The 26,855-nt window shown below is 34.3% G+C and overlaps 2 protein-coding genes across 3 annotated transcripts; both read right to left on the bottom strand.

Moving 5' to 3' along the window:
• Positions 1-930: 930 nt before the first annotated feature.
• On the bottom strand, positions 931-2,908 carry LOC114415240 (serine/threonine-protein kinase-like protein At1g28390). The gene has a single exon (XM_028379838.1). The coding sequence runs from the start codon at positions 2,672-2,674 to the stop codon at positions 1,229-1,231; it is 1,446 nt and encodes a 481-aa protein (XP_028235639.1). The 5' UTR covers positions 2,675-2,908; the 3' UTR covers positions 931-1,228.
• Positions 2,909-10,712: 7,804 nt separating this feature from the next.
• Positions 10,713-26,331, bottom strand: LOC114415239 (WD and tetratricopeptide repeats protein 1-like). Of its 2 annotated transcripts, XM_028379836.1 has the most exons (20): positions 26,113-26,330; positions 25,898-25,966; positions 25,301-25,378; positions 24,640-24,774; positions 24,448-24,558; positions 24,179-24,307; positions 23,080-23,195; positions 22,881-22,998; positions 21,501-21,606; positions 20,491-20,636; positions 20,243-20,410; positions 20,008-20,118; positions 14,459-14,570; positions 13,739-14,088; positions 13,309-13,399; positions 12,918-13,013; positions 12,761-12,831; positions 12,544-12,671; positions 11,986-12,091; positions 10,713-11,110 (listed from the first exon to the last, which is right to left on the bottom strand). In XM_028379836.1, the coding sequence occupies exons 1-19, from the start codon at positions 26,182-26,184 to the stop codon at positions 12,010-12,012; spliced, it is 2,289 nt and encodes a 762-aa protein (XP_028235637.1). In that variant the 5' UTR covers positions 26,185-26,330; the 3' UTR covers positions 10,713-11,110; positions 11,986-12,009. The 2 variants fall into 2 exon arrangements, with proteins under 2 accessions (XP_028235637.1, XP_028235638.1); XM_028379837.1 differs by lacking the exon at positions 25,301-25,378 and having other exon boundaries at positions 26,113-26,331.
• Between the last annotated feature and the right edge of the window lie 524 nt (positions 26,332-26,855).

Here is a 26,855-nt window from a genome sequence, read left to right as displayed (position 1 = left end):
AACATTTTTAAAATTTGTATGTTATTATTTGTGATAAAATGATTTTTAGGTTAATTTTAGTTATTATGTTATTATTATTTGGTTTAGATTTATTAGGTTTGTATGATATTATTTGTATTTTATATATGATATTTTTAGGTTTAGTTAGAATGTGAATATTATTTAATTGACTTACTTATAGCTCCTGCACACCTCCTCTGGCCTGTACCATGGAACTCGCCAGTTTGACTGGCGGTTCCCAATTGCTTCTGCATATCGCCATTAGGACTGGCGAATTAGGCTCTGCACGGTCATATCGCCACTGGTTGTGGCGGGTTGCTCACTGACACCAAACTCGTCATTACCAATGGCGGTTTGGGTCTTCCATGCACGTAAAAAACTGCTCCATGCTGCAAATATTTTAGAAACGACCCCATCTGGGAAAATAGTTTCTAAAACTACCCCAGATGGGAAAATTTGCCTCGAAATAATATCCTGCTGAAAGTGTTCAACACCGTGCAAGAGTCCAACCATTATTATAGTACATGACAGAAGAACATGTTCTATATATGGTCTCCAAACTTTGGCCACAAAATAAACAAGTAATTAAGTTCATTTACTGTAGCAATACATTCTCTAACCAGTAACCACTCTTTTTTTTAATCAAACAACACATTTTTTATTGTTAGAAATCTATTAAAAATCACAAAACTTTTGTTAGTTTTATTTTTTATCTGATAAAATCTTATGATTTTAATTTTACTATCACTGGGTTTTACTAATGTTCACTTGGGTGAATGCCCGCCTGTTACTATATAATACACGACTTTTATTTATGTCAAGAAGTTTAATGCTCTCTCTGCCGATGGATTTTTTTCAGATAGCTTTATAGTTCATTAATTGGCAACTAGATAATCCTAACAAAGAGAATGTGTACTCCTGCAACGGATGTAAAGAAGAGAAAGGAAAACAATGAGCATTGCCAACTTTAGAGTTCACAAGTTCCCACTAGAAGAATATTAAAGGAAGAAGACAGCATTGTCCAAAATAAAAAAGAAAAAGATTAGGAGCTGAAGTATTAATGACACAAAATTTGGTCGAATGATCTCTCTATGTCGTGTAGAATGACCGGTGAAAAAGCATCAAAGCAAAAAAACATTGGTCCTTCCGTTCAGATTCTTAAAACAGGAACAAACAAAACCAATCCAATCCCACATGTGCTTCAACCAATTCAAATGATTCCTTCATTCTAACGGTTTTTCCAGCATTTTCTTTTCCAACTTGGCCATTCCCGAACATCATTATTGTTATTCTGGATGCCATAATGTAACAGCAGAGAACCTTGCAAAACCCCCATGGACTTTGACTTTTTTAGCCTCACCTTCCTTCTTCCAAAGCCGTTGTCCGTTTGGTGTTGTTGCTGTTGCTGTTGCATTTTAACCCAACTCCCTCTCAACGAACCAGAACCAGAACCAATGGACTTTGACCTCATCACTTTATCATTATTATTGGAGGCCTCACTCCCATTCCCATACCCTACACGCGACACACTCGATACTTTCCCTTTCCCACCTTTCTTCACCATCCTCTCAAATTTCTCACTCCTATCACTATCACACTCCTCCTCCCACACCGGAAGCGCGCTCTCCACGCTCGCCACGCGCCTCCGCAAATTGTTCCAAATCGGCGACGCGCGATTCCTCTTCCTCGCCAGATTAAGGCACTCCACCACCTCCGCCATTGACGGACGCTTCTCCGCCGTCGACCTCACGCATCTGGCAGCCAGCACCGCGAGCTGCCGCAGCACGGCGGGGTCCGGCTGCGGTCCGATTCTCCGGTCGCAGATTCCGGCGAAGTCGCCGAGCTTAATCAACGGCACCGCCCAGTCCACCACAGACGGAGGACTAAAGTTAACATCGATAGCGTTTCTTCCGCTGATTATCTCCAAGAGCAAGATCCCGAAGCTGAAGACGTCGCTCTTAGCACTGAGATCCTCCGGCGCAAGATAGCAGGGGTCGAGGTACCCTAACGTCCCCGCGGGGGGAGTGCACTTGACGCGAACGTCCTCCACGTGTCCCCTTAAGGCGAGGCCAAAGTCACCGAGCCTCGCGTTCCATTCTTCATCGATCAAAACGTTGGAAGACTTAACGTCACGGTGAATAACGGGAGGGTTGGAAGAGTGTAATTCGCGAACCGCTTTGGCGACCTGAAGCGCGAACCGGACCCTAAGGCTCCAACCGGGCGGTTTTTTAACGGAGTGTAACAGATCGTGGAGCGAACCGTTGGGCATGTATTCGACGACGATTAATTTGTTGCCGTTTGGGTCGGTGCTGAAGCCGAGGAGGTTAACGAGGCGGGGGCTGGGGACTTGGGAGAGGATCTCGATCTCGTTTTCGGCGGGGCTGGTGCAGTTGCCGCAACCGGTGCATTTGGAGGCGTGGTTCTTCGAGGTGGTGCCGGCGAGTTTTGTTGTTTTGACGGCGGCGAGGAGCTTGCCGCCGTCGAGGGTGGCTCTGTAGACCCTGCCGTGACTTCCTCTACCCAAGAAGGTGTCGGCGGAGAAGCCGTTGGCAGCGGCGGCGATGTCGGCGTAGTGGAAGTGTCGGATTGGTGTTGCGGCGAGGGGCTTGTGTTTCTTGAAGTGGGGATCGCAGGTGGCGATTGCGGACTCAGCATTGCAAGAGAGGTAACCCATGAGAATGGGTTTTGAAGTTGAAGAAGAGAGAGATGAGTGGCGGTGCTAAAGGGCGCCAAAACCCATAACTGGAAAGGAAAGGGATGTTCAACTTCAACTTCAACTTTAACTTTAAAAGTCCTACCTTTGATGTGAATGCAATCCTCCACATTTTTTTCTTTTTCTTCCATTGTGCTTTTACTTTTTTACTTTTTTATTTTCTTTTTCCTTTATATCTTGTACCATGCTGCGTGCTTGCTAATAATTTAATGATTCCTGCATGCAAAGTCGTGCACCGAGCACAATATGGTCATCATCATCCAGAAAATTAGTACTATATAGGAACTGCTTGTTTTTTTTACCTCTTCTATAGAAATAATTAATTAAAAGTTTTGATAAAAGTTAACTATTACCAGTTCTTTAAAGTAAATTAAAATAATACTAGTACTAGCTATTTGATGCTTTCGATTTTATGCAAGCGTGTTTGATTTAATATACTTTCAATGTAGGAGTTTTACTCTCTCATTTGAGCATTCTTAAATTTTCTTTTCTTGAGAGGTGTTTTTTATGCACTTAATTAGATCCTCTGTTGCCATACAACCTCTAGCAGAAATATTAGCCATTAGATTTATAATATGAATGGAGTGAATTTAAGTTGAGGTGTGGACCTAACTCTTAGAAATGTTGACATAGGTGTAATTTTTGTGTCGAGAACCAAGTTTGCTAAAGGTTTGCCAAGACTCTAATGTGGCTAAGACACATCTTAGAAAATGGGTGAGCACTTACAAGAAAATATTTAGACTCTCAGATTGATAATAATTTCACTAGAATGATAATTCATATTAAATGTATATATATATATATATATGTGTGTGTGTGTGTGTATGTATCAGAATTGCATTGGAATCTATTTTGCAAGGCCTTCAGGCTATAAGAGATGAGAAAGCAATCGAGATGTCATTCATTACTCACATGTGTAGGGTGTTGTTGTTTTGACTTCGGCTAACACTTGTGGACTTGGAAGAATTGATACACGAATTAGTCCTAGCTAAATTTATCCATAGCACTATTTTTCTTTTTGTTTTTACATGCATAATTGATTTTATTACCTGCTTATCTGTTTTATTATAAATTTAAAAGATAATTTAAATATTCAAGTTAGACTTGAACAATTATTTTTGTAGTCCACATAAATGTGAGCTTTCTTTTACTCCAATTCAACAGGGCGTAAAAGCTGAATGGACTAACAATAATCAGATTAATGAGTAGTCAATTTTACCACCTCTGTCATATCATTATGTTGCTATATTAGCTGATTAAAAAAAAATCATCATATGTTTTACCAGATTTTTTTTATGAATTCAAACATGAAGTAAATATCGATTTTAAATAAAGGATTCTTTAGGTACATTAAAGACTAAGAATTTTTTATCTTTGCATTCTCTCTCTACTAAACCCAAATCCTTAATTGTAAGCATGAAAATAGGAGGGGTTTGCCCCCGCCCTAACGAGGTCAGGTTTTTCCTATCTTACCTTCGACATATTTATAAAATTTTATAAAAAATATAACTTTTTATAAATTACAAAAATAATTTTAAATAACAAACACAACATATTTTTAGATTGTATATGATAACATAAAATATAATCCAACGATAACATAAAATTAAATCCAATAATTTTAAGTTCTAGTATATTATATATATATATACAAGAATATTTTTGTAAATTAATTATTAACGAGATGGATTCGACGATTAGTTCTAGTCAGATATTAATAATCTCATCCTCGATCTTGAATTTGATTTTGATGGTCGGAGAAAACTCCAGCCGGACCGCAATCAACTTAAATTTTTTTTATCAAAATGAAGACTGATTCGAGACGGAGGACCCCAGGCGTTTGTGGCCATTGTCATGCCTACTTAGTTCCATATTACATACGTCCTCAACCAGCCTTTCTTTCTTTTGCCTTCATTAATTGCCATCATTCTCCCTTCGCTGTCGAATCTCGCGTCTCTAACTCTTTGAAAGAGGCAAGGCTTTACATTATTCATGATACCATATGGATTTCGATGAAAAATGAAGCTTCATCAGTTTCATGATAGCTGGAGTCTAATATTAATATTATTAGATCATTTGAATAAATTTTTATAAACTGCAAAATTGGCGATTTACGTTGCATCTAACATTGTTGGACACCTACCTTCTTTGACTATTTGCACCCAAATCTTAATTTTCAAGTTACAAAAATCTGCTTAAAATAAGAAAACTTGATTGGCTGTGTAAGGACATCTGAATCCGTTTTTCTCAATATGGACGAAATATTAGAATATATACTACACCTTAATAGGACAAAGACCTATAATTGATTAATTATAGCTAAACACTGGATAGGCCAGACCCGTGGGGGACGCATTTTCTCTGTTTAATTTTTAATTAGATTGTTGAAAAAATTAACTTGTCCTGTTGTGCACGACATAGTTTCGCAACGACTAATATACTATATTATTTGTTATATTCTCTTATTACTTATTTTAATACTTTGTAAGATAATTAGTATTGGATCATCCCATATTTTAGGTCAAATACTTAATCCAAGTCTATCTACAATCATTATGGATTATTGAGCTCACGATCGCCAAACACAATAAACAACTTGATAGAAACCAATTTTTCCATTAATTGACTCCAAATATATATTATTTTCTGAATTTTTACTTTACATCCTCTTATAAACAGATTTATTGTCAAGTTTTGAGACTAACCTCGCATGTGCTTGATGACGTTGATTGGAACAAACATTAATATTTTTTTAAATTTTTTTAAAAAACATAAACATTTTTATTTTTTTTCATTTGATAAATAAAAAGATTTGTAAAATGAAGATGTAAGAAAAGGAGTTGAGGAAAATCGTATAATACCAACAAATTAAATTTAAAGTAATGTTATTCATATAAAAAAACTATAAAACTCTTTATATACATTTTTCTCTTTGCTTTATTGTTACATTACTTATTTAATCATACACTTATTTTTTGAAAGCTTACACACTTCTTTCTATTTATTCCATTCTTAGTACATAATTTGTTATAAAAAATTAATATATAAACAACATTACTCTTAAATTAATTAACTAAGGATCCCCACCTTCATATTTAATTGGGACAGAACTACGTGTGGTTAACTGGTTATGGAGAAAACTCTACACAAAGTGGGGAAACACAAGCAACAAAGTATGTTTCCAATTAAATAGAAACAGAGGTATTATATGTTTTTTATAATTAAAATAAAGTTGGCATAACATAAAGTTAGCATCGTAAATGGAAAGGTCCAATAATTATTTTTTTAGCGATAGTGGCTGAAGTGCAATGCAACAAAGTGAGTGTGGACAAATGACACACAGTGACGTGCATCTGTTTGTGTTTGGCTTTATCAACACTCTGAAACGTGGGATGAGAATCTGTTGGTTGCTTTTATTTGTAATTTTAGGAAGTGAGAGATCGATGTGGAGCTTTCTCCAGCTTTTGTTGACGATCAAGTGTCTCTTTGTGAGAGATGTTCAAAATCACCTTCGACTTCTCTAAATCATTTCAAATGGTAAATCATTCTCTTTGCCTTCTCTAGTTATCTTGCATATGGGGTCACAATTGAAATTGATACTCTAACTTCTAATATTGATTTTGGTTATTCATGTTACTTCTCTTTCTGGTTAAGAATATTATTTTTTATCTTGCTTTTATATTATATATGCTACAGTATTTTTTTTTACCTTTTATAAAATTATTTTTCTACACATCTAACTTAAAATAGCATTTAATTTAGACTATTTTAAACTTCTTTTTTTTAAGAGAGAAAGTTGAACAAAACATAATTCTACAAAAAAAATAAAAATTATGAAGAAAATACTTGAAAAACTTTTCAATGATTTATAGATTGTTTGAGTAATCATTTTTGAGAATTGAATTAAAAATACAACAAATTACATTAGGAAAAGTTACTGTAATTGTAATTTGTTCTTAAAATATGTTAATAGAAGAAAATTCTTTGTTACGTTTAAGTTAAAAGTAATTTTGACAAGGTGCAAACGATCATCTAAACATAAGCTTAATTTTAAGATCTTCTATTTCTCTTATCTATTCTAAATTTTAATACACCATCCAAAAAATTAATTTAAAAATTATAAAATAATTTTAATTTGAACTTAAAATTAACTTTTATAATTAGAAACATTAAACCAAATACTGCATACTACTCGTGTAAAGCTCTAAGAAGTTAGATTTTTCTAAAAAAAAAAAAAGCTCATGATATCTCTTAGTTGGGAGTTATTAAAAACTAATTCTTTTAAAGGGTTAATTTGATACGTTCTCAGAATTTAGACTAACAACACATATAAAATGACTTTAATTAACCTAAGTCCAGAGTTAAATGGTGAAGATATATATTTCTAACTCAACCTTGTGTGAATTTATAATATCATTAGGTGACTATTATGTTAACATTGATCTAGTTCATAGCTGAGCTCATACAACTACTAGCTACCTATGCTCAAGCTACCAATTATTTCAAAATTGATCATGTCCCAATTTAAACCAAACGAAAATCAACGTTCGGATCTTTAAAAGATTAAACTGAAGAGGGTTGGACTTTTGCTCTCCCATCCAAGACATGATTGTGACCCATCAAACACAAGTAGGTTGGGTGCAAGAATTTTATTGAAGCAGCCTAGCATTTTGACACAATGCTCGTCAGTGGGAGTAGATTTTAATTCTAGAAAAATATCTACATAATACATCATGACATGAAAGAGTAAAGTAAAGGAAAGGATACCATGATTATCAAGCTATTTAGAGTATGAGAGTTTTTTTCTAAAAAGATTCTTTAAGTGAAAAAATTTTATTTTTTACAGTTTTTTTATTGAAGTAAATATATGTGGTAAAGAAAATTTTTAAAAATAAGATTTATATTTTATAAAAAAAAAATTAATAATAAAAAATAATATTTATTTAACACATAATAAAACCATAATTAAATCATAATTAAATCAAAATATCAAAATATAAAAATGTTCATAACATCGTGAAAACATCAAAAAAATAATTTAAGAAACCACTTAAAAAAAATTCATTAAAAAATACTCTTATAATACAACCTCTGACCTAATCCCGTTTGAAATTATCTGTAAAAATTAAAACATGTCAAATATTGGTAATCATTTTCAAATACGGGATAATCAACTTTGACTTTTGCTCTACCAAAGCCCACCACGATGGAAACATGTAAAAATGCAGCGAAATAATGTTCAAATACTTTAAAGTTCATAATGGGATCGTAATATCCTCAATGGGTTGATACTTTTGGAGATATTATAAGCAGTAATAATACCCTAGTATGCGTGAAGTGGTCATCATTATTATTCGAGAAATAATGTTCTATTGATTGTATGTATTTGATAATCATTGTTCTCGATCGTGTGCTGATTCAAACCCATAATTCCGCTTCTAATAGAAAAGTAATAAGTAATTAAAAATAAATAAATGATTGCCGAGAGGTGTTTGTATTGTTTATGTTAGGCTTGTTTTTCGTTTAAAGAATGAAAATAAAAGATAAATTTTAAAATTAAAATAGACTATAAAAGATCTGGGTTCAAAATAAAAAAAATACAAAAGTTATCTTCAATATTATTATTTTTTTCTTTATTCCATACACAACCTATTGCTTCGAACTTATATAGAACCTATATAAAAGATATACCTTGAGAGGATGGAAAAATAAAAGTCTACAAATAAAAGTAAGAACATATCTATTTTAGTGACTAGTGAATTGTGAATATATCTATTTTAGTGAGTAGTGAATTGTGAATATATCTATTTTAAATTATTCGTAGATAGCCATTTAAATACTTATCTATTTTTCGTTTAGACTTCTATCCGTGAATATCCACAAATGCAGATATTTTTTTCATTCCCATTCTCAATTCTATTTGACAAATGCATTGTTGGTGAGTATTTTAATCCTTTCTATAAAAGTGGTAAGCACAAAACTAATAAAACAATGAATACTATTTCCTAAAATATCTAACTAATAATATTAGTATATATTATTAATTTTGGTACATTATCCATATTTTTTATATTATCAATCAATTAATTTTTTTTATAAATATATATTTTAAAATATTGATTATATATAAATATCTACAAGTTTTAATTGTATCATAATTCGTGATAACATGATAATATAAAATTATTCATACTATCAGTATATTTCAATTAAATTATCTAAATAAACATATCATAATAATTTAATTTAAATTATTTAAAGGCCAACTATAAATTCCATACAAATTACAAAGTATCTTATCCACCATTACTATATGACATGTTTTATAATTTCGAGTCATTTAAACAATTTTTAAGTAATAAAAATATTCACATTAAGTTTAACTTATTTAATTCTAATCAAACAGCTAGCTTTTAAACATAAATAATTTAGTTTTTTTTGTGAAAATAAATAACTCAGCTAAATCAACTTAAAACATTGAGCAATACTATTTTGTACGGAGTACACTAGCACGAAAGCAGCTATGACGGTTATTATTTTCTAAAACAAATATTAATTAAGAATCTAAAAAATATATAGTTTCCGTACCAAATATCAATTTTCTAAAACATTTCAATTCACTAATAATTACATAATGAGTTAAAATTTATTACATCATTATTTAAGAAATTATTTCACTTTTTACATATTTATTCAGCAACAAATATTAATTTTATTGTATGATACATAAGATAATTTTATCAGTGCAGATCTTTCTACGTGAAATTATTACAATCATTTTAAATAATCATTTTTAACAGCTATAATTTCAACATTATCATAAATTAATCATAACAATCATTTTAATTAACATTTACTAAAATAAGATAATTTGAATCAATCAAATATTATAATTATTTCAAATAATTTTTTAATCTAAAGTATAATAAAATTGTCCAGCTCTCACCACCTAGTATTCTATCATGCATTGCGGCTCCACATTTGTTTTCATTTTTTCTCCTTTTTTTTTCGATCTTATTTTTTTCACTTTTTTTTTTTTTTGCTTTTTTCCCTCTGCTTTGTTACTTTTTTTTTTACCTTGTTCTAAAGGATTTACAGTCCATGTGCGTAGGTAGGTGTAGGTGTAATGTAGGTGAGTGTTCTCAAAATTTTACTTCTACCGGCTTTCTTGTGGAATGTGATTAAATTCGTTAAAAATATAATACTCTGAAAATTCCTCATACACTAATTTTGCAAGTCGCCGTGATAATGATTTTGTAAAATATGGCAGGTATCCAAAAACATACATCACGGACAGCACGTATATCTAACACCATTCTTTATCAAGGTGAAATAAAGAAAAAATAAAACAGAAAAGAGAAAAAGTGGAAAGAGAAGTGACAAATAAAGATGTAATACTCCGTTGACATAAAGATGTAATAAATAAGAGAAAATAGGATGAAAAGAAAATAGATCTATAGAAAATATTTTTCAACACGATAAAACCTTATGTACAGGTCACTCCAAAATAAGTGATGACACACTAAAGACAAATATTAAACTATAATTTAAATTTTAAAATTTTTTATTCTAATTTTGTTCCAAATAAAAAATACATATTTTAAATAATAAAAAAGGCTTAAATGTTTTCAAATAAAAAATACTTATATATACTGTTTTTTTTGTGTTAGTCCGTATCTTTTTTTCTCCAAAAAGATCTTTTAATAAAATTTCTTATATTTATTTTGGTTGAGGGATTATTCTTCTGTTTTAATTCTTATAATATCTTATTCATTTCGAATTAGTATATCTTTGAAAACCATTTGATTGAGACTAAAAGCAAATGATTTAGATTATTACAAGAACTAGAAAAATGTTATAAAGAACCAACACAAAATACTAGTAACATACTAAAACAAAAATCTTAAAAACATTTTTTTATAAAAGACAAAAATAAATAAATAAAACAGTATATTATAAGAACCAAAATCATACTTTAAGTCTAAAGATAATAAAATTATTGCAGTTATTAAACTATTTACCATTTATTTATTTTAAAATGTTAAGTACTACTATAATATCCGTGTTCAAACTAACAGGATTTCTCGAGATCATTTACTACACAAAGATTAAATCTAATAAAATGTATTTTTAATTCAGAGACCACCTTTTACTATACACATTATATTAGCAACCAGTAAATTTGTACAACTCTTTTTTTTTTTTAATCATCAATCCTGGAAAGAAATCCAGGATAACACCCAGGATTTTATTTTCACCGCTCCAAATTATTCTGCGCGTCCCAATGCCTTCCATAGTGAAAAAGCTCATATACCTCATACCCATCGATAGTGGCTCCTCCCCATCAATGTCATCACTAATCAGTCCAGATTCATATGCACAACCGAATAGAGCACCCTACAATGGTACAAAGGATAAAGCTAACTCTCATAATTCCAGTCAGATACAAACGCACAAGCACGGTGGTTCCATATAAGGCCCGAAGACATGGGTGCATGTCCTAGAAAGGATAGAAAACCCGTTCGACATTTGGCCAATTCATAAAGAAAAATAAAAGCGTGTTCTATAAACATCTTGAAATCAGCCAGATGTGAAAGCTTCAGCAACTACGCAATTTAAAAACTGACTATTTTAAAAAACATTTTGATGTTTTTGGATCAAAGGATTTCCGGTTTAGTGTTAACTTGTAAGACAAGGTTTATGAAATGCAAGTTTAATATTACATGAGATGAGTTAGCAATATAACAGAAATGAAAATTCAAGATCTGCAATTTTTGGTATCTTTTTATGTTGTTTGGTTTGTCCTTGGATGAACCATCAAGTTAGCCAATTGAACCATTCAAAACACTACCAATGGTCTCATTGGATTGGTTTTGAAACATTACTAACACCAAAAACTGAGGCTCTTTTATTCAAAGATCAATAAACTCTCAAAGCTTACTAATTAGATATTTAGGATTTAGGTACACAATTTGAATAAAGTATAAACTACTAAATTAACACTTATTAAAAGAGAGAAAAAGGCAAAATAAATCAAACTTCTTTCGTTAGTTAAAATCAATTTACGCATCTTAACTTTTGGAGTAGTTAGATGAGAAAACTTCAACAAAAATAAAATGTATACAAGTTGATTTTAACTTGCAGGTGCAATTTAATTTATTTTTACCTTTTTTTTTCCATAAGTATTTATGGAGAACTTTATCTAGACAAAGACTTGTAAAGGAAGAGCTGAATATTAACTTACAAGAGAGAGAAAAGAACATAAGACTTACCACCAGAAGACAATTAGCAAACCTTTAGCTTTGAGCACATTCAAATGGATGCAAGCGTAACGACCCTTCAGGAAAATCCTGCCTCCTAAATGATTCCAATAAGGGCCTGCAGAAAAAAAATCACTTAAGTCATAATATATCTAAATGGTTGAACATATCAATGTAGCACAGAAATAGAAAAGTAAGAATGTATCAAAATATCAGCTCAATTCATGAATAATGACAACTAAACATGGAAGACATTAACTCCAACCCTCCTGGTTAATTGCCTGACACGTATCACCTGAGCTCACCTACAAGATGAGAAATGCAGCCTACTTCATAATATTAGGATTAAGTCAAGAAGCAGAGCAATCTCTAAAGTTGGAGGTGATGATGATTATGACGTGCAACATTAAGAACAGAATGACAGACTGAAATATAAGCCAAAGCTCATAGACACCATCGAATTTATTTGTAGACAGGTTGCAAGACATTGTGGTTATAATAAACTACCTGAACAATAACCAAACTGCACAATTTCATTTTCAATATTAAAAAAGGTCTAATAATCCTTACAAGATAGAATTATGGCTACGGGATAGTTTTTGTTGATTGCTCTCCATAGCAACCAACACATCACCAGTTTCTGGTCCTGCTGAACCACCAGCTACAGAAGATGGAACAGGAGCAGTTGGAGTCCAGATCTAGAATAATGCACCACCAGAAAGCTTCAGAGATTGAAGTTTTTATTCAATTCAAAAGATACTACACATCATAGAGTCATCATACCCACCTTTATTGTGCTATCAATCCCACTGGTTGCAACAACAAAATCAAATGGATGGCATTGTACACAATTTACAACTTTATCAAGAAGAAAATAATTGCGTCAGACAACCATACAAGAGGAGACTTCTAAACCCGAAAACCTTGAGGAAACCAATGATTACCAGATTCATCACCACTCAGCATTTTTATTAGTCTGCCCGTACACTTTTCCCAAATAAACCATCTGCCATCATCACTTCCACTAGCAACATATTCACCTACAAATAAACAAGAGCAACAATCTTGAACAAATTAGCAACTATGGTAGACCAACTGTCAACTCAAAAACTCACCACTTACCTACTGAAGGTTGAATAATAAAAAGGAGGCATTCATTATGATAAAATTAAAAAAACACCCACATGCCAAAAAAATACAACGTAATTATATTTCCCTGGTGGCTATGCATACAACACCTGAACCATTGGTTTTACTATATTAGTTTGATATATGAAAAAGACTCATTGTTCACAACCAATTCTAATTTAGAAAATCACATAAGAAATAGCATACCTCTTTGACCAAGAAAACTGGCTTGTTTTATGTCAGTCCCAATATTGCAGTGGCCAACAAATCTCTGTTTCATATCAACAGCTGGTTCAGGCTGCAATATTAACAATAGAGAAAAAATGATCCAAAATGTGTAAGTAATTTAACATTAGTTTAATAAGTTTCTCAATAAACGTTGCATCACCAAAGCATGAAGGCACCAACATTAAGCAATTAAATGGGCTTACAAATAAAACCTGTATCAAAATCTTCTAAAACACTTCAAATCTGAAGGTTGTTGCACCCTTCCAACATAATACTAATAATTAAATTTTAGGATTATGCATTGGAACCAATGGAGAGGAAGATAAACAAACATCAAATGAAGCCCTTAACCCAGGAAATAATTTAGAAGGCATCGACAATAATAAAAAGTTGAAATAGTAATATGTACCTGATAAGAAGTTCTACTGTTCTGTGACGATGATGAAGGTGATTCACATGAGCCACTTGCATCAGCATTGTCTCTGGAGTCACCTCTCCCATGAATTCTAAGATTTAAATTTCCATGAAGAATATTTGATTCAAGATCATGTCCCTCATCACCAGATATTGATGTTTCAAAGTCCAACTCCAATTCGTCATCGTAATCAGAATCATCCCTCTCTGATCTTGAACCATCATGTGGATCATCACTATTAGACTCAGGACAATAGAGTATGTCGCTTAATGATAATATTCTTCCACCCCTACTATCAAACCTTGATGCCCCATCATTGGTCTGACTATTTTTTTCAGCTTCAGCTGTTAAATAAACCAGTTAGATCTAACATAAAATGGTAAAAAAAATAGTGCATAATTTCCCAATCATAAACAGCAATATTTGGAAATTAGATTGATTTTTCTGTATCAAATTTTGGCAGTTATGACAATACAGTAACTATTAAATACTTTAATATCATTAGTCTACGTAAGAGAAAAGTAAAGCATGTTTCAGTGAGCTCAATGGGGCACAAACTTCTTTAGGAAACAAGGACCACTCACAAATTTCCTCAACATAAGTAGAAGAATAATTATTGACGAATTTGCACATACATGTAGAAATAGAAATGCAGCAATTCAATATAGACATCCTTATAACTAAATCCAGCCATGAAAGCCATCTTATCCATACCTAAAGCAATGTCCCTCTTCACATTCGCTACTCTTTCTGCAACTTCAGATTTGGATGGGGCCAAAGAATGGGAAGCAACAGCAAACTCCAAAGCATCTTCATGTCTACCCAACTGCAACAAAATAACATTAATATAATGGGTTTTAAAACTAATAGCAGGTTCTCCTATCAAAGGGTATGCTTGACACAAACAAATAGCATCAAAATGAAGTCAAAAAGATCCATACAAGTCCCTCCAGTCAAAAGTCAAAACAAAAATTCATAGATATTGATAACTGATTTGTCAAAAATTCAAACAAATAGGTTCCAACCTACTCTTTAGTTTCTCTTCTGTAGATTAGGGTTTGTTTTTTGATCCCTTTCACTTCCGCTTGGTGCGCAGCTTCGCGGTGAATAGTGCCCGCACCTTCAGCCACTGTTTGGCAGCAACCAGTGGCCCCTTCTCCAGCGCACGACCTCCGACCACTGTCACCCCTCCCTGGTGACCAAAACCTCCATCGCTGCGCCGCCACACGCGTTCCCATGTGCTTCTTCTCTAGTGCATGAAGTTCGCACGCATCCTCCTTTGCCGGCACGCGACACCGACTCGCTGGCAAGACCATCTGCAGCAACCCACACCAGTCCTTTATTTGGCTATATTTTTATTTTTGAATGCCTCTTTGGGTACTTCGAACAGCATCCCAGCCACAACGTTTACCACTGTCCCACTTATTCCTTGTGAGAAATTAGCCAGATTTGTCAATTATACTACTTGGGCGGCCACTGTCCTGCTTTCGTTTTGCAGTCAAGAACATGCCAACCACTTGACCACTAAGGCTACAGACATTCCCGAAAAGCATTGAGCTAGTTGGCGGCAAATCGACGCCTCTTTGTGCAGTGTTCTTTGGTTCTCTATTGCTCTAATCTCCGACCTTCGTACCAGGCATTTGACATGTGTTATGAGGTTTGGAGCAAAGCCAAAGTCTACTCCAACAATGTTCATGGTCTCTACAGTGTGATAACCACTATTCGCATGTTTTTGGTCATTCCGCTACCCCTGCCTCTTCTGCGGATTCTCCACCCTTGTCTCACACTCATCTCATGGTGGAGGACATAGCCGAGGCCGTGGTTGGAAGAATCGTTGTTGCAATTATTGCTAAATTTTTGGATATTGAAGCCGATTGCTGCAACAAAGCCCAAGACCAATCGAGATTGGCAAACGTTGCCCAAGTCATTGATCTTGCCCCTCTTAGGATGCCATTATCTTGGCTACTGAGTATCATGATTTCCTTCAGTTTCGAGGCAGCCCACCAATCTGCCTCCTTGGCTTAGTCTGGTAATCCAGTAGCCTTTGTCTCTCAATAATCCTCTCTAGGACCTTGGATACTTTAATCCGGTACCTCTAATCATATGACCGGTAACCAATCATTTTTCTCTCAGTTGTTGTTATTTGATTCTTTGCCTTCTGTTACTCTCGTGGATGGCTCTCAAATTAAAGTTCGTGGTATTGGTCAAACCCATCCACTTCCTAACCTCCCTTTGAATTTTGTCTTGTTTGTTCCTAGTTGTCCTAGCTACAAAATTGCTAATACCTATCTCTATCTCTTCCTATCAGACAGTTCTCTCCACACCTCCTCTAGATAATGGTTGGTTAAGCTCTATCGAAGTCAGGCATCTTGTCAACTCTCCGGCACCGGTAGTCTGGTGAGTAAGCAACTTTCTCTTTAGTTACTCCAGGCAGGAGTCCAATTTGATTTCCATTAGCAAACTCACTCGGGCTCTTAAATTTTGTCTTGTTTGTTAATAATTTTGTCCTTGTACAGGATCATCGTACAGACGGACGACTGGAGTAGGACATGATTCTGGGGGATTGTATCATCTTTCACTATCGGTTGCCTGTGTATCCACTACTTCTGCTGATCGCGTCTCAATCATCCCAGCTTGGAGTAGTTACATCTTTTAGTTCCCATTCTCTCTACACTTAGGTCGTTGCAATGTGAGTTATGTTAGTTAGGAAAACATGTTCGTCATTCGTATAATTGTCGAGTCAATAAAAGTGTCGTGTCACCATTTGCTCTAGTCCACTCTATAATATTTAGGGGCCTAGTCGAGTATGTTCCACTCTAGGATGTAACTATTTTGTTACGTTCATTGATGATTTTTCTCGTTGTTCTTAGGTCATCTTAATGAAAAACCGTTCTGATGTCTTCTTCGTCTTTCAAAGTTTTTCACATTAAATAACTAATCAATTTGGGGCGTCCATAAAAATTTTACACTGATATTGCTAGAGAATATTTGTCTTTCCAATTTCATTTCTAACATGGCAGGGAATTCTACATCAAACTTCTTTTGCTCACACACCACAACAAAATGGTGTTGCAAAACGGAAAAACCATCACCTAGTTGAAATAACTCGTACCCTTCTCCTTCACTATAATATCCTTCTTCGCTTCTGGGGTGATATGCTTCTTATTGCATGTTACTTGATGAATCGCATGCCATCGTCCATCCTCAGCAGTCAGACCCGGTACTCTATTTTGTACCTGCAACAAAATCTCTACTTGGATCCTCTTCATGTCTTGGTTGTATATGTTTTGTCTATGATCTTTCCCCAGGTAAAGATAAACTCGTTGCTAAGTCTCTTAAGTGTGTTTTTCTCGATTACTCTTCTATACAGAAAGGATATCATTGCTACTGTCCGCAACTTCAACGGTATCTGGTTTTTGCTGATGTCACTTTCTTTGAGTCTAATCCATTCTTCTCTGAGACCGTTGTCAGTCATGCACCACTGGCTGATCAACCTGTTGTTCCCATTCCGCCAGTTGTCATTGATCCACCACCATTAATTGTTTATTAGCAAGGGTTGCAGCATCCACCGATGATTCCACATATTGATCCCCCAACATCATCTCCTGCTCCAACCCACCCTCCAACAACGCCTTTGCACCTGAACTTTCCATTGCTCTAAGCAAAGATATTCGGCCCACTCGCAATTCTAACCCTTTATATGCTTGTACGCTTCATTGCCACTGATTATCTCCTTCCTATTTCTCTTTTATCTCCTCTTTGGATTTTGTGTCTATTCCTAAGTCTAAAGGGGAAACTATGGTTGATCCACGCCAACAGCAGGCAATGTTGGATGAAATGCTTGCTTTATAAACCAATGGCACATGGGAGTTGGTTCCTTTGTCTCCAGAAAAGACTATTGTTGGTTATCGTTGGGTGTATATAGTGAAGGTTGCACCAGATGGTAGTATTGATCGGTTCAAAGCCCATTTGGTGGCTAAGGGCTATACTCAAATCTTTGGCCTTGATTATAGGGATACTTTTTCCCCTGTAGCCAAGATTACTTTTGTTCGTCTATTTCTTGTTATGGCTGCTATTTGCCATTGGCCGCTTCACCAGTTCGATATTAAAAATGCCTTCCTACATGGTGAGTGGTAGGGAAGAGGTTTACATGGACCAACCCCCCAGGTTTTACTGCTTCTAAAGGATCTCATCTTGTTTGTTGCTGTCGACACTCCCTCTAGGGCCTGAAGCAATCTCCCTTTGTCTTGTTTGGCTGTTTTAGCTCGATCTTAATTCAGTTTGATATGACCTGCTGTGAAGCTGACCACTCTGTTTTCCTTCATTCTTCATCTGACATGTGCATTTATTTGGTGGTCTATGTTGATAATATTGTTATTACTGGTGATGACTTTGATGGTATCCGCCGACTCCAATATCACCTTTAGAGTCAATTTTAGGTGAAGGATCTTGGTCCGCTAAAACATTTCTTGGGCATCGAAGTTGCTCAATCCACTTCGGTATTGTCATTTCCCAAAGGAATTATGCTCTAGACATTCTCACCAAGATTGATATGCTTGACTGTCATCCATGTGACCTATGGATCCTCAAGCTTCTTCCAGGTTTGGGGGGGACCATTGAAAGACCTGGAAAGATATCGTAGACTCTTCAATCACCTCACTATCACCAGGCCAAACATTGCATTTGTTGTGAGTGTGGTAAGCCAATTCCCTCAATGCACCTTGTGATAGTCATTGGCATGCTGTCAAGCATCCTTCGATATATTAAGAATGCACCAGGCCACGCACTATTATATGAAGAAAGAGGCAATTCTAAAATTGTTTGTTACTCTGATGCTGATTGGGCAAGATCACCATTGGACAGAAGATCTACTTTTGGCTATTGTGTTCTTGTTGGAGGTACTTGATTTCATGGAGAAGCAAGAAGCAAAATACAATTGCTAGATTCAGTGCTGAAGCTAAATACATGCCATGGAAGCAGCTGAAAGTGAAATTACATGGCTACGACAACTTCTCCAGCAGCTCCAATTTGGAGACACCCAGGGCACTAAGCTTATTTGTGATAATCAAGGAGCTCTTCACATTGCATCCAATCCAGTTTTCCATGAATGGACTAAACACATAAAGATAGATTGTCATCTCGTGAGAGAGAAAATACTCTTAGGAGAAATCACCACCGACTTGCTTTAGTGACCAACTGGTGGATGTGTTCACCAAATATCTCAAGCAGTCTCACATTGATTATATTTGTAACAAGCTTGGTGCATATGACATATATGCTCCAGCTTGAGGGGAAATCTCAAATATATGATATGATATGATTGTGATATGACTGAAATAGGGAAATTAGGTATATCTGTACATATATATAGGGATTTCTGTTTCCTCTATTTCCTTAATTATCTTGTACCTATGATTTTTTTTTTTTGATCCGCAAAACTAAATATATTATATATAAATGATCAAAAATTACCAGAGGTACTAGTACATAGGGATATACATCCTCATATCTAGACACCAAAACTGAGGTATTCTAGATATTAGGAGAACATGTATTTTGTTCTAATTGTAACACCCATTACATAAGAAAACCTTGGCTAATATTGCTTGACCATTGGTTTAGATGGATTGAGAAATGTTTCTCAAAATGTCTAAGCCAAGTCCAGGTCAAGAAAACAGCATTACAGTAAACACTTGTATACTATGATCTTGTCTCTTGGTGCTTTAGTTGGCATTTCTAATCTACAGAAAATTTTAATGCATCGAACTATCATGTTTCGCACCAATAATCCTGGCTTGCATGGGAATTTTATGGATTTAAGATGTTTCCAACTTGAATAGCCCCTCTTTCAATGTCCAAGTTCTATATCCCGTTCCCACCCTAACCACCCTAAAATAACTTGCATATACAAGACAGTAATAAGAATCAATATCATTCACTAGTGCTTCTACTTCAATTCTATTCACTCTTCCATTCTCACTACTACAGTACATCTATGCAACCCAAACACAAATGCAGATTCTTATACAAAACATAAAAAACAAGATACACAAGCTTAAAAAATCTTTTCACTATCAACTTCATCCATATGAGTGCACTTCTCTTATATGAAGCTTTTGTTTCTTCTTCTAACAAACAAAATATTATACGAATTCTAATAATTTGTCCTGTTTTGAATGAGGCTTAATGAGTCTCAGAAACTACCATAACACATTATTGCAAACTGAACACATTTTAAAATGCAGTTCAAACAACAAAGTTACCTGTGACAATGCTTCTGACATATAGTATAGTGCTTTGTAAGAGGAATTATCAATTATCCTAGCAGCATAGCAGTCTCTTATAGCCATATGAGCATCGTTTTTCCACTTCCTCTGGATAAGAGTGGGAAATTTCAAAACATGTCTCATCAAGCAAATATTATACATACATACATACATATAAACTAAACTGAAAGGAAAGCAAAATGCTAAGACCCAGCTTAGTTGTAATAAGAACCTTGACCAATAGTGCAGCACGAGTACACAAGCATTCATGTTTCAGTGCAGGCCCAATAATATGGCTATAGCCATTCAAAACCTCATTACATGCATCAATTCCATAATAGGGTATCCCATTGTCCAACGATTTCTTAGCATATTTTATTTGTTTCCTGCACTTGTCAAGCTGTAAAACCCAATTAGTCAACAAAACATTATGCAAAACTGAAGTTACATGTCTTAGTTACACCACATATAAATACATACCTTTGCAGCAATGTTCTTTTTAATAGGAAATCTATTTGGGAAGACATTAGATACACAAGGCTGCATCTCTGACCCATTAATTGTCGGAGAGTATGTCATCAGCTTTGATTCATCTCCTGAAGTATATTGCATCTCCTTCACTCCAGCTGCATAATGCAAAAATTAAGTACAGTCTAAACTTTTACAATCTACAGAAACACAGTAACCAGAAACTAACAGAATAGAAGTTACTGCAGTTAAACAGTTACAAATAGATCTTTGAGAACATTCAAATCCACACCGTACTCAACCTAGAAAATAACTTTGACAGATCATTGAAGAAAATCTGTCAGCAAATGAAATAAATACTGCTTTTAAAAGAATTATTTTAGGAACTGGATCTCCCCTTAATGATATAAAAGGAATCAAAATGATATGATAGAAACTTCAACTAAGGGTTGCGAAAAAAATGCATGGTGACCTCCAGTTGAAAAAGCTAAAGAAAGAGTTTGAACATAAACAGGATTAACATGTAGATGCACATCACGGAAGGCATTAGAGTGAAACACATCATGAACTGGCCTCTTGACAACCCAGTTCAAAACACTAACTTTTTTTTTAAAAAAAAGAAGGAAATTCACCATTCAAGCTTTATTGCATTATTTAGAGTTTCAATATCTTCTAACTAATATTTTATAAAACAACACACTACATCTCTCTTCTTATGTCTCTCACAATGTGACTTAAAGATTACACTAATAACAAGCATAGCATAACCAAATAAGATGACACCATGCAAAAAAAAATGTATTCCTCTTCCTGTCATGAATAAATTAAACTGTTGGGTAATTAAAGAAATTCTATAATTTACCCAATAGTCACAAATAAGTTGAACAAATAAAAGTACATTACATTATACTATTCTTGAAAATTTTACCCATACCTTGAACAAACAAAAAATGACATTACATTATACAACTAGTGGCAAATAAATAAAAAAAGAAAACAAGATTCAGTGTGATATGCTTTACCATGATTTACATTCATCAAGTAAACGTGCTCTCCACTATAGCTGAGGAGAACCTCGTGCCCATCAGGACTGAATGTAACATGAGTTAAGTGCAAGCTTGGATGTCCCTGAAAAAAAAAAAGAAGATACGATTTGAGAGCAAGAACATTTGGCTTGAAGTGCCAAAAAGAATTATGCGTCCATAACACACCATGTACCAAAGAAGGAAAATGGGTGAGCAAATACGATAAAACCTAGAGCATGTAGGACATTAGGTAAGTAGAATGAAAAATTATCATTACAAACTACTTGATTTTAGACTTTAGTTTAGGCATTCTAGGATAGGAATTACTAATGATTTTTCTGACCCAGCATTGTTTAATCATTAATGTCTTGACTTCTTTCCCCAAAATCAGTTGTATAAAATTAACAACATAATATACCAAGAAACCACTGCCACCACCACAGCCACAGCTGTCATTTCTTTCACTAGACATGACTATAGCCATGATTGCCACCATCTCCAGAGACCTAAAAATGCCAACAGTGGATGTTGGTGTGTCAACAGAAGAAGAGACAAATTGAGAATGTAAAATACCACTATTTAGATTTATGATGAGGATACCCAATAGGTAAGTAGGAGGAATTCAACACAGCAACAATCCCACTTACCCCTCTAGAATGGAATAGATTTCCCAACTCTGAAAATATTGCATTCCTTAACACTCATGAAACAAGGGTATTTCACATTTCAAACCAATATCATTGAAAGTAAACTTCCAATATTTGATATACCAACCAGGCAACCACCAACACATAGCTTATCAACAATATTATTTATACCTATAATAGCATGCACAGACACCCAACATTTCAGACAAGTGCCATACTACAATTCATAAATGGAAAGAAACAAAAAATTCTCTGACTGTTTCCCTTTTTCAGAACAGGTGAGAAAATTCTAGAAAAAATAAGATTCCCAGCCCTCCATTACGATCACACTCCCAAAAGAAAAGGTAGAGAATATAAGTTAACAAGAAGATATGGATTTTTGTTTTACATAAAAGAAAAGCTTTATCAGAGATGAGAAAGAAAGAAATACAAGCAAAAATGGTGATATACCCTCCCAAAAGAAATCAAATTATAGAGAATCCAGAAGAAATAAATAAAAAATCAACAATAAGCAAAGCTTGCCAACATATCCAACTTTCCTTTGTTATTTTTTTTTGTTTTGTTTTAGGGTTTTTTCATCCTACTGCATTGTATCCCTTCTCTAAAAGAATTCTTTTACCCCCCAAAAAAGGACTTGTAACATTTTCAACACTTAACGGATTGAACAAATGTCTGCAATTCAAACACTTCCAAAGTTGATAATCATAGATCAGTAAAGTGAAGGACTCACACGATCAGAAAGATGCATTGGACAGAAATAATTAACACAAGGAGGTGGAGACATTCTTTTCTGACATGAGCTAAGAGGCGGAAGCATCCTTCTATCATATAAGCGTGCGAAGGCGTCACTTCAAGATATGGAAAGGCTAACATCAGTTTGAGATAAAAAGATGAATTAATTAACATAATTAATCACCAGAAATATTTACCTCCCACCAACAAGAAGCAAATGTGGTTTAGTTGAACTAATATCACAAGATTTTAAAGCAAGGACTTGTTTAGGAGGATCAGCAAGCGACCTTTTAGATCCACTTCTTAAGTCAAGCTGACATTAAGCATTAAACATGAAAATCAATTAATGTGAAGAAAAAAAAAAGATTCCAGCTTTAGAAAACAATGATCATAGTTAACCAGCTTTCGGACTAACTTGCAGTAAAAAAAACTCAAAAAACTACATTGTGGAAAGACTGTTGACATACTAACTATCTTCCATACTAAAGCCATTTAATTTCCAGAGGATTAAGACAATAATGATAGATGAGATCAAAGATGCAACACCAATATCTAAAGCATAGAATTGCTCATCATTAATGATTCCCTTTAGATCCCTTAGTCATATAGGTTTCCCATGTGCACTTATAGTTTAGGATATAAAAGAGCTATCATAGTAACCCATGATAGTCTGAAAAAACAGGAGGAAATGTCAAAAGAACATGTCGAATTTTTACCACTGCTACATGAAAAATCAAATTACAAGTTTGATCCTCTACCCCCACCGTCCAAGAGCAACTTCCATTTAGTGTAAAGAACTAAGAAATGCATAATAAATAATATAAAGGGAAAAAATTGTTATTAAAAGAGGTGGATAGCATAGAAAATTATAGCACATGATTACATCCAACAGTATCTTATAGCAGGTTCCAGTATACTCTTCTAACCTACCTTGTTTAACTATGGAGAAAAGATTGTAATTGACATATAACTAGCAACAATCTATTGAGGCAAGTTTTTATTTTAATGGAATAGAATCATCTTATTGATCAGATCAACATTGCAGATGTCCTAATATAGCAGATGAATTAATCTCGGCAAACCAATTGGTATTTTCATTGGAAAATTCAAATATTACAGAAAATGAAGGAAAACCAGTTTTCTCAGATCACTTATATGCATACAAGAGCTGGAAATTTTAAATTTTCTATCCAATTCCCTATATTCGTATGCCAGACAAGGTCCAATTGCGGTCCAATAGCATTCAAAACCAATAGGTAGGAATGAGAATGACTACAACTGAATTAAACCCCTTACAAGAATATTTCGACACTCTTGGTGTGAAGATCCAGCTGGAGGACAAGAGGTGCCTTCCCGAAAATCATGTTGCCTTAGAGTCCCATCTTCACTAGCACTCCATACTACATTGGGGTTTCCATTTTCAACCTGCAAAAAAGGACCAGGGAAGACATGAAAAACTCACATGATGCAGATTTTTCCCACATGGATTATGTTTTATTTCCTTTAATCCCATTGATGTGAAGTTATTGAAATTATGTTAAATTAGTATATTCTTCATAACTTACAGCCAATTTCTTGACTCTTCGAGTGTGGCATTGATAATATGCAGATGGAGCAATGATGGCATTGTCACTAAATCCACTCCCATTTAAGCGAGACAAATTGAATAACCGGACCTACCAAAATGAAAAATAAATGAAATTAGAGAATTAAAACTGTATTACCCACTAAAAATATTGAAAGGATCATAGAATTACTTCAGCATCTCCAGCTCCAGAGGCTACAAGCTCATCAGAAGTTTCTGGTATAAACTTAGTACAGAATATATTTCCTGTATGTCCTGTGTCAATTGAATGTAAAAGTTTCCAGCCAGAATAGCTCCAAATATTGATCTGCAAAATTTCAGAAAAACAATTCAATGCCTTCTGCTGCTAAAGCAGTCTAAGAGGGTTAGTATAAACCAAAAACAGAGAGGCTGGAATCATTTGCTCCATGACTCTATCAGTCTGTTTGCTACCTTTTGAGAGTTAGAACTGAACTTTTCAAACTAGTCATGACTCAATAATTATAAATTATATCAGGCAAAACAAGACGTAAGACAAACAAAAGAATTATTCTCTGTAGTTTGATGCTTCTTGATCATTCTCTCTACTTGGTTTGAAAATAAATCACAACTGTGTGAGAACTAGAAGCAAGCACAATAAGTGGCAGAGATGTCAAAGTCTCTCATTTAATCATGGACAAAGAAACTTCATTTTAGCCCATCAAGAAGACAGGGGAATTTTATAATGGAACATTCTATATGAAAAAACATATTCAATAGTTTCATGGACCCTAAAATATGTCAAAGTTCATTTCTCATATATTTCCAAAAAAGAATCTCCCATTCTAGTGTATGACATAAAATATGTGCCATACCCGTTGATCATCTGATCCAGATATCAGTAACGAACCTTTGGAATTCCAAGCCACCGCATTGACACAGCCAGTGTGGCCCTATTAAATTCATGAGCAAAAGGATGCCCAGCAAAGTCAACAAACAAAATTTGGGATAAATAGATTTTATTTTTTGTATTGAGGGGGGATGCACAGAGAAGGAAGAAAACAGCTGCAGAAACTTGAAGAGAATGTTAGTGGAAATCTATGGCTAGTGCAAGCATTTTTTAAAAAACTCATGACTACTGAAAATAAGTCTAATCAATATAATATAATTAAGGTTTCAAATTGTGGTTTCATCAGGATTGCGGGAAAATGGGAAATTGCAGACAACCGCATCTGATGAGGCCATAACTGTGATTGTGTTGTGGTCATGATAAACCCAAAAACCTTGATGTTGCGGCCAAAATTGCAGTCACAGACCATTTTTAAAACTTTGAATATAATATACAAGGACTTCTCAAAGACATAATACTGAGTATAAAAGGATGATATGTGAGCGTAGTCAGAAGACAGTCAACATCTCAAGGATTTCCTACTAAAATATGACGTAGCGGTAAATCAAGATACGTTACGAACCTCTAACTCCCTTTCTTGAGAAAGCCTCCGAATCAGCGAGGAATGAGTGTGCAAACTATGATTAACATCCTACAGAGAACAAGAACGTATTTCAGACACGGGAAAGAATCGTTGAGGAAAATGGAAATCAAATCATGATGCAACAGATGATTGATAATCGGAATCCGGGAGATGCTTGGCTTTGAATTTCAAGAAAAAGGAAGGAAGAAGAATACCAGTGGAGAGTGAAGATAACGGGAGTCGAGAATGGTGTGTATGTTACCATCGCGAAACGGAACGGAGTCCATGGTGGAAGGCGGTGGTGGCAGCGGTGAGTGTGAGAGAAGGTTAAAGTGAGTCCATGGCGTGAATGCAGCTAAGGCGGTCTTCTCGGTTTCTTTTTAATAAATAGTATTTTATAACTCTTAAATCAAAGAAAGTGTTGTTAATTAAAATAATAAAAACGAGGGAGTGCAGTGGTGCGATGTTGCGTGATATCTAAGCGCCCTTCATCACTGTAGTGGCTCCGATTATGTTTTGTTTTTCCCCAACGTGCACCTCCCGCACTTGTATTTCCGATTTTATTTCTTTAATACACCTTCAGATGTTAGAGTGTTTTTTTCAAAAAATATATATACACCTTAATATTTCAGAAATATGTAAAATTTTCATATTTTCAGACTTAACATGTGTCTATTTTCAAAAGTTACATCACCACTTTTGTCAATAATGTTTTTTTTTTAGAATTAAATTTTTTTTCTTAATTTAAAAGATTAAAAATAAACTTACCTCAAATTTCAGAGAAAATAATTTAAATTAAATATTTTTTAAAAGAATTAAACCTAGATAATTACACTGATAAAAAACATAAATAATCATAACAAATTATTTATATAGGTGAATATATATAGATCATTTCAGTTTGTATTAATTCACATTTAAATGAATCATATCAAACTTGTGAAATTTTTATCCAAAA

This window comes from Glycine soja, chromosome 6 (assembly GCF_004193775.1).
Source record: "Glycine soja cultivar W05 chromosome 6, ASM419377v2, whole genome shotgun sequence".
NCBI classification, from domain to species: domain Eukaryota; kingdom Viridiplantae; phylum Streptophyta; class Magnoliopsida; order Fabales; family Fabaceae; genus Glycine; species Glycine soja.
This window is presented reverse-complemented; position numbering and strand designations above follow the sequence as displayed.